The sequence below is a fragment of the Myotis myotis genome, unplaced genomic scaffold, assembly GCF_014108235.1.
Source record: "Myotis myotis isolate mMyoMyo1 unplaced genomic scaffold, mMyoMyo1.p scaffold_m19_p_27, whole genome shotgun sequence".
NCBI classification, from domain to species: domain Eukaryota; kingdom Metazoa; phylum Chordata; class Mammalia; order Chiroptera; family Vespertilionidae; genus Myotis; species Myotis myotis.
In genome coordinates, this window is record NW_023416332.1 from 1,550,407 (window position 1) to 1,558,895 (window position 8,489).

The following is an 8,489-nucleotide window of genomic DNA, read 5'->3' on the forward strand; positions in this document are numbered from 1 at the left end:
CACTGAGTCCGCCCTCTGCACGCGGGGCCGGCCTGCCAGGTGCAGGGGACGCCCTCAGCCTAGGCTGGGCTGTGCTGCCTTCCTGCTGTGTGACCTGGAGCAGCTCATGCCCCCCTGGGCCCGGCTCCTCGTTTATAAAATAAGGCGCAGGTGCCAGCAGGGCCCAGCCACAGCTGTAGAGCTGGCGTCACACACGCGACCTGGAGAGGCGGGTGCTGAGTGGCAGCCCAGATCTGCCTCACGGGCATGGGTCCTGGTGCCAAACAGCCGCCGGGGTGCGCCTGCTCCCATTCCCACAAAGGGCGGCCCAGGGACCAGCCCTTCCCGCAGCCCCAAACTCCCCTGCTGGCGTCCACGTGCCCCTCCTTATGCGCCTGTGCCACGCCAGCACGGCCAAGGGCAACCCTGAGAGGGGGCGGTGAAGGATGGAGAAAAGGCAGAGAAGAGAAGAAAGCTGGGGCGCGGTGGGACGCCGCCCTCTCTGGTGGAGAGACAGCACCACGGACTATGAGCCGTGTCTCTATTTTATAGCAGATGCCATGAGGCAAAGTCAGGGCGTGGCCAAGATGGTTACAACGTTCTCGTGGGTGTCCATCCTACTCAACTACATGCACCTGAACTCTACCAAGCCCACATCACTCAGGCACGTGGGGCCGCGTGTTCGGACCACAGGTTCAAGCTCACAGCTGCAGCTGTTGGCTGTCACTGTGATGGGAAGGCCCTGCCCTCCAAGCTGGGACCTGCACGTGGCCATGAGAGGACTGTGCCCTCTCATCAGCCCGAGGCTTGAACCTGCCCAGACACTGCAGCCGCTCTCCACATGCGCCCTCCTCCCTCTGTCTCTGGAGAGACCTTGGGGGCTCCTCCTGCCCCCACCCCGTCCTCCCCGCTCCTTCCATCCCTCCAGTGTGGGCCCCAGAAGAGCCCAGAAGCCCGCCCGCCCCACGCGATAGACCAGGTATCGAGGCCTCTCAGCCACCCAGCTCTGCCTCCCCTCCCGCCCACCTGCCCGAGCACTTAGCACAGCCCAGGAGACCCCCTGACGGGAGAGGAAACCGAGTCTCAAGAGTGAAGTGCTTCGTCCTCAGGGTCACGGTGAGTCCAGCTGGACCTCCCTGACCCTCACCTGGCCCTCGCCCCCACCTGGCACCCGGCCCACCCTCCCTTTCCCAGCCCTCCCCCCGCCCCCCTGACAGTGACGGACACGACTCTGCTTTGCTGCTTTTTATTTCATTAGGAAAGTAACTGGGGGGCGGGGGTCCCAGGGGCTCTGGGGTGGGGACAGGGACAGCAGCCGGCTCCTGCCCCATTGGCTCGGCGAACCTGTGGTGTGGGGAACGGAGACGAGGCCTGAGGGGCTCTGGGTGGTTCTGGGCACTCGCCCACACCCTGCTCTGTGGCTGGGGCCCCCAGGCAGGGCTTCCCGACCCAGGGCTTGGCCCTGAACAGCAACCCCCACATGGGGAGCAGCTGCAGGAGGGTCCCCCAACCCTTACCCAGGCCTCGGCTCAGTGGGGTGTGTTGAAGCGGCCGCAGTGCGGTGGGGGGCGGTAGAAGGGGTCCGTGGAGATCAGGGTTCTGCAGGGAGGAAGGGGACCAGAGGGGGGGTGGGCAGCGAGCCGGCCCTTGCTTCCGCCTGCGCCTCCCGAGGGGCCAGCGCTCAGCCTGAGCAGCCAGGCCACAGGCGGCCTTGCTGCCAGCTCGGACGTTGTTGGTACAAATGCCACTTGTGAGGAACTGGGCCGAAAGGTGTCAGAGTGAGGCTTAACCACAGTCCATTCAGTTGTGTGTCCCCTCCTGCCTCCCTCCCTGCCCCCCCCCCCACACACACACACAGCCGGAAGGGAGCAGGGGCAGGACTGATGGCCTCTGGTCCCTGGGGAGGGAGGGAGCGTGTGGGCAGGAGAAGCGATGAGCGAGCCAGAGGGAGGAAAGGAGGAAATGGGCCTCTCAGAAGACGGACAGATGGACGGAGAGAGGAGAGGCCGGGGAGAGGCCCTGCCGGAGCGGAGGGAGGGAGGGAGGGCCTGCTACCTTCCCACGTGGGGGTGCAGGTGCCTCAGGCTCTCCGTGGGCGTGGGGATGGCCTCCATGCGGGTGACCGGCTGGTTGAGGGCATAGCCTCCGGGTTTCTGCGGCTGGAGGCCCCCTCGAGTCCAGCCTTCCCGGTCTAGGCCCTTCGGGATGTTCTCGAAGTACCTGTGGCACAGGAGGGGCTGTGACGGCAGCCTCTCTGCCCACCTCTGCAGCCCCCACCTCTGCAGCCCCCCACCTCTGCAGCCCCCGCCCCCACCTCTGCAGCCCCCCACCCCCACCTCTGCAGCCCCCCGCCCCCACCTCTGCAGCCCCCCTCACCCACCTCTGCAGCCCCCCCACTTCACCTCTGCAGCCCCCCACCTCTGCAGCCCCCCACTCACCTCTGCAGCCCCCCACCTCTGCAGCCCCCCTCACCCACCTCTGCAGCCCCCACTCACCTCTGCAGCCTCTCCACCCACCTCTGCACCCCCCACCTCTGCAGTCTCCCACCTCTGCACCCCCCCACCTCTGCAGTCCCCCACCTCTACAGCCCCCCACTTCTGCAGCCCCCCACCTCTGCAGTCCCCCACCTCTGCAGCCCCCCACTCACCTCTGCAGCCCCCCACCTCTGCAGCCCCCCTCACCCACCTCTGCAGCTCCCACTCACCTCTGCAGCCTCTCCACCCACCTCTGCACCCCCCACCTCTGCAGTCCCCCACCTCTGCACCCCCCACCTCTGCAGTCCCCCACCTCTACAGCCCCCCACCTCTGCAGCGCCCCCCTCCCCCCGCCCAGCCCTCTCCAACAGGAGTCCTGGCTCCCACAGCCCATGGCTGCCCCGGTGTTGAGCCTCCTCCCAGGCTGAGCTCATCCCTGGGCCCGGCCTGGCCCCTGTCTGAAGGCGGCTTCACAGCCCAGGCCTGGGCAGGGAGGGGCTCACCCCTGGCTGTAGGAGGTCAGGTAGGGATTGTCCACGCCAGGCTCGTAGGGGCTCCGGACGTAGCTGGCGTTGTTCAGGCTGTACCCTGTGGGCTCCTGCCGAAAAGGGCGGGAGGGGCTGTCAGGTCAGGAGCGGGGAGGGCCTGGCGGCGGGGGTGGGGGACCCCAGGCCTCACCTTGTTCCCCACCGTCTCCCGGCCCAGCAGGGAGACATTTGTCTGTTGCACCCGCTGCGGGTGCTGGAATTGCCAGTGGGTCAAGCTGCTGCGCTCCGGGCTGGGAGGGGGCGCCTGCGGGGACAGAGCACAGCCCGGCGGAGGCAGCCAGGATGGAGGGAGGCCAGGCAGAGGCCGGCAGCCGCAACCTGCCCCGGACCCACCACCGTCCGTCCCCTCCAGCCACACTGTTCCGTTTCCAACACACCCTCCCTTCCCAGCGCCTAGGCCTTCACCCTCCCCAGGGGCTCAAATACCCTGATTCTCCCCACCCCTCAGGGCCAGCCCAGGCCCAGAACCCGCCCCCCCCCCCCCCCCCCCCCCCCCGCCTTCTCCCAGGGAGCCCGGCCGCTTACCCTGGAGCCCAGAATCCTCTCATTCACTCGGCTGAAGCCAGTCTCCCACTCGGAGCCCCTGGTCACCTGGGGCAGAAGCTCGTCCCCCTGAGGCACAGAGCGGCGCTGGAGGCAGGAGCAGGCCTCCGCCCTGTCCTAACTGCCCCCAGACCCCCAGCCGTGGGGACAGGCGTCCCTCCCCGCCCCGCTCACATGAAGGTGGGTCATGGGGAGGAAGTCCGCCTTGCTGGTGCTCCGGCCGGGAAGGAGGGCCTGGAAAGAGGCCGGCGGAGCAGCGTCAGTGAGCCCGCCAGCGGCGCGGCCCCTGCAGGGCTCAGCGCGAATGGGGGTGACTGGGGTCCCAGGGAAGGGACGGGCGTGGGAGGGTGAGGCGGCCGTGGCGCTGAGTGGCACCAGGGGGCAGGGGCCTGTCCGGTGCTGAGTGACCTCGGTTGGCCCCGCGGCTTCTCCTCTTTAGACCTCAGTCTTCCCGTCCATAAAGTGGGGGGATTAGGCCGAAGGAGTAGTTTTTACAGATGCTCTTTCAGCTTGCGTTTGAACAGGAGGTTCTGCAGCTCACATGTAAACAAAGCTAGGGATTCCCAGGCCGGAAGGCTTCCGTCCCCCTGCGACTCCAGGGGGGCCCAGCCCCACTTACCGGGTCCCCAGGGAGCGCCTGGGAGGGCGCCTGGAAGGCGATGGGGTTCTTGGTGGACCCCTCGGTGAAGCCGCTCTCCTCCTTGGCCCCGATGGATTTCTTCTGCAGGAGATCTGCAAAAGGCCGCCCTGTGCTCCCGGCCACCTGCCCCACCCACGGGGCCTCCAGGGGCTCAGAGGCCGGGCGGGTAGGGACCGAGCTGAACCCCCAGGATCCGGGGCGCCAGGAGGAAACCAGAATCCAGGGCCCACAGGCCAGGGGTGGCTGGGGTGCTCGACCAGCCCTGCAAGGTGACAGCTGTCCTTTGGGGTTTGGCGAGCCTAAGGCACTGAGGTCACCCCGGGGAGACGGTTCCCCCAACTGCCTGAATGTCCTTCTACCCCTGCTCCCCGCCCCCGCGCCTTCCTGGTGCTGTGCCCGCTCCCGTCCCCCAGGGGCGCTCCTGGGCCTGTCTGGGGTCGGGGGAGGGAGGCGCAGTGGAAGGAGGTCTGAGCTCAGACAAGTGCCCACCTGGCTGGGTTGAGGGCTCCTTGAGATACTTGGAATTATACTCGGAAGCCATGAAGCGCGGGCCCTGGAACAGAGGGTGGGCGTGGGGACACAGGTGGCCGGGCCCAGGGGGCGGCTGGGGGCGGGGTAGCTCTGGGAACCTGCTCCGAGCAGACCTGTGTGCTGTGTCCTGAGCAGTGAGGGCCAGTCCGACACCGGGACGCGAGTTCCTCTCCGACCAGGCCTCCCAGTGCCAGAATTCACGAGAGCACAGTTCCCCGGCGACCACGAAAACTACCGCCCACCCCACACGGGACTCCTAGCGATGAGCAGCGGGGCCCGGGGCCCCCAGGAGGGGCCCAGACCGGAAGGGGCCCGAAGAGAGGAGAGAGACCGAAGGAAGAGAATGGGAGTCCACTTCACAATTCAGGGCCCGGACCCAAGGCGTCTGGGTGAGGCGGGGAGCAGGGGGCCGGTGTTAAACCCCAAGACTTGCAGAAGGACCGCTTGGATGCCTTCTTGGGAATCGAGTCCTTGGCTCGCCCATTTCTGTTTTTGTTGTTGCTTTTTGGTGCCCCGAGCCCGCATGTCGTGGGCTCCTTGGGGGAGTCAGTGCAGAGGGAGGAGGAGGAGGAGGCGGGTCGGCCCCCTGCCCAGCCCGCAGCCCGCCTTGGGGTCACCCACTCACGTGTCGGGCATTCTCCCACTCCACGGAGCCCTTGTTCTGCTGCTGGAGCAGGGGCACGTGCTTGGGCTCCAGCCCGGTGATGGCCTGTGGCCCGTAGTCCTGGGTGTCAAAATGCACCTTCCTGACCTGGGGGGGGGGGGGGGGGAGAAGAGGGAGCAACCAATCGCCCGCCTGGTGAGGGGTGGCAGTCACTTCCTGACCCCGATTCTGCCCTGGATTCCCAGGGTCTCCGCAGCAGCCTCTGGGGTCCCTGTACAATGAGGGCGGGTCCTACCCCTCTGCTCAGAGCCCTGCAGCACTCGCCCCCCTGGGAGTAGAAGCCCACGTCCAGACAGCAGCCCACAAGGCCCTCGGCCCCCCTACTCCTCTCCAGTCCCTGCCTCCTTGCTGTCCCTCCTCACCCCAGACACCCCCACCCGGGCCCCAGGGCCTTTGCACTTGCTGTCCGCAGGGCTGGGACGCGCCTGCCTCACATTGCTGCGGTTGAGCGGAACACTCACCTCCCTCACGTCTTTGTCTAACGTCTCCATAGCAACCTTCTCTGACCTGATTTGCAGGTGCAGCCCCTTCACTTCTGCTGCACCCCCTGCCTCGTCCCTGTTGTACTTTCCCCAGCACTGATCACCTTCAGCCACGGCAGAGGTGGCCAGGACATGGGTGGAACGGATACAGGAGTGGGTGGGTGGGTACCCAGAGGTGATGGTGATGATAGGAATGGTGGCCACCACAAAGACAGGAAGGAAGACGGGGGTGATGATGGCACATGTGGAAGTGACAGCGATGGTGAGAATGGTGGTGTGTGGGCCTGGAGACGGGGAAGGGATGCTGGAGATTCTGGGGATGGGGTTGGGCGTGGGGCTGGAGAAGGGCGTGGGGATGAAAGTGGAGCCACAATGGCTCCCTCGTACCCAGACATCTCAGCCTGGACCAGTGCCTAGCAGGGCAGCCCTGCCTGCTGGAGGAATCCCACTCTCTCGGGCCCAGCCCCCCTTCCACCCCATCTCAGCCCCCGCCCCCGGCCCTGGCCCAGCACTGACCTCCTTGGAGGTGGGTGCCGTGCTGGCCTTCTCCCGAGAGTAGCCAGAGCTGGTCTGGTACAAGCTACCGGGCAGCGGGCACTTGCCATCAGGCATCTCCAGGGGGCGGTAACTCTGGCTGGTGACTGTCTGGAAGCTGTCCCGGACTTGTTCCCTGAGGGCAGCAGGAGCTATCACCCCGGGGCCTGGGGTGCTTCTCTCCAGCAGCTCTCCGCCCCCCTCCAGCCCCCAGGATGCCTCGGAAGTCCTTTGGGCCCCGAGTCCTTAGGGGCCAGGCCCTGAGCCCCCCAGAGCCCCAGGCCGGGGCAGGCAAGGCTCAGAGTCCCCGTGCGTGGGTGTCCATGAGAGTGAGGCCCAGCAGGGCAGGGGCTGCGAAAGGGGTGTACAGACCATACCCCATGGCTGGATTGTCGGGAGCATGGAGGCCGGCTTGGTATGAGACCGCAGGCCGGTAATTCGATTTGTAGCCGGTGCCTTTATGACTGCCCATGCGGGGCTTGAACTCCTCCCGGCCTGCGGGGGGTGGGGGAGGGGGCAGGGAGGCAGGACCCAGGTCAGCAGGGGGCGAGCGCAGAGGGCGGGCCTTCCCAGGCAGGGCCAGCTCCCCCCAGAGCTCAGGGGCCCCGCGATGGAGAAGGCACAGAGCCAGGGGCAGGAACCTGTGCGATAGGAAAAGCCTGGCCCTCTGGGACTCTGGCTGAGGCCCAGGTCAGTGGGGCAGCGTCACAGGGGGGGTCCTGGGCAGGGGCTACGGGGCGGGCCTGCGGACAGCACATGTGTGAACACGGTCCCTGCGGGGCTCGGGGGGCTGCCGTCACTCTGTGTGACAGGCCGGGGGGCTGCTTCTCTCCCGCAGAGGCCTCCCCCATCCCCCTGCACAAAGGCGCCCTCACCGTAGGCTGTGCAGTAGGTGGTGGCGTAGAATTTCATGGGGTCCGCGCAGCCCCCTGAACTCGTCTTCACGTAAGGGGAGGCAACCCCCAGGGGGATTTTCCCCGTCATCGTGCTGTGGGGCAGGGCCCCCGGGGGCCTAGGAAGGAAACACACAGAGCCTGGGGGTCCAGCAGACCAAGGGCCCCAGTTCCGGCCATGGAGACCACAGAGGAGGTGGTGGAACCCCACCCGGCTGGCCCCTCCCCAGGCCTGCCTGTGTCCACCACCCACACCTCGCACTGAAGGAAGGACTCGTCATTGTCAGCATGTGTCTTGGATACTGGGTCTCGGTTCACTGCCCCACACCTTGGTGTGAACTCCCATTTTACAGCCGGGAAAACTGAGGTTTCAAGTGGAAGGATTAGCTCAGCGTCCATGGTAGAGCTAGGACCTGGGCACAGGGCACCTGACTCCTGCGCATCCTGATCCTAACCCAGTGATGGCGAACCTATGACACGCGTGTCAGAGGTGACACGTGAACTCATTTTTTTGGTTGATTTTTCTTTGTTAAATGGCATTTAAATATATAAAATAAATATCAAAAACAGAAGTCTTTGTTTTACGATGGTTGCAAATATTGAAAAATTTCTGTATGTGACACGGCACCAGAGTTCAGTTAGGGTTTTTCAAAACGCTGACACGCCGAGCTCAGAAGGTTCGCCGTCACTGTTCTAACCCCACACACCACCCTCTGGGGACCGACGGCCCGCCCTGGCCGGTGGGAACTCCCAGCTACTCCAGCTGGACGCCCACTCCCAGCCCGGGCCTCGTCTCTCCCTCCACTCCTGGGGCCTCGCCCACCTCCCACCAGAAGTTGGCTCTGCCCGACCGCAGCTGCCCCACCCTCACCTGCCCGCCGCAATGGCTCTGAGGTCTGCGAGAGGCGACAGGAGGCAGGAGCTGCTCCAGAGAATCCTGGGCCCTCAGGGAGGTGGCCAGGCCAGGAGTCACAGTGGCTGCCTAGCAACCGGCGCCTAGCAACAGCGTCCCACGCCTCTGAAGCCCTTCTAAGGCCAGGGCCCTGTGAGGGGCTGACCTGGCCGGAGCGGGCAGGTGCCAGGCGTTGTCCAGGCCAGAGCCTGCCTCCGCGGCCTCCCCCATCGCCAGCCTCCCTCCGCCAGGGCCCAGCAGAGCTGTTCTCTGAGTGACGCGAAATAAAAGATAATCCAGAGCAATCAC

At 66.0% G+C, this 8,489-nt stretch overlaps 1 protein-coding gene across 1 annotated transcript; it reads right to left on the minus strand.

Moving 5' to 3' along the window:
• Positions 1–1,508: 1,508 nt before the first annotated feature.
• On the minus strand, positions 1,509–7,379 carry PPP1R32 (protein phosphatase 1 regulatory subunit 32). The gene is made up of 12 exons (XM_036295916.1): positions 7,271–7,379; positions 6,773–6,890; positions 6,378–6,531; positions 5,341–5,466; positions 4,674–4,737; positions 4,164–4,276; positions 3,719–3,778; positions 3,527–3,613; positions 3,132–3,245; positions 2,957–3,051; positions 2,035–2,199; positions 1,509–1,578 (listed from the first exon to the last, which is right to left on the minus strand). Exons 1-12 carry the CDS (start codon positions 7,377–7,379, stop codon positions 1,509–1,511), a joined length of 1,275 nt encoding a protein of 424 aa, XP_036151809.1.
• Positions 7,380–8,489: the final 1,110 nt, after the last annotated feature.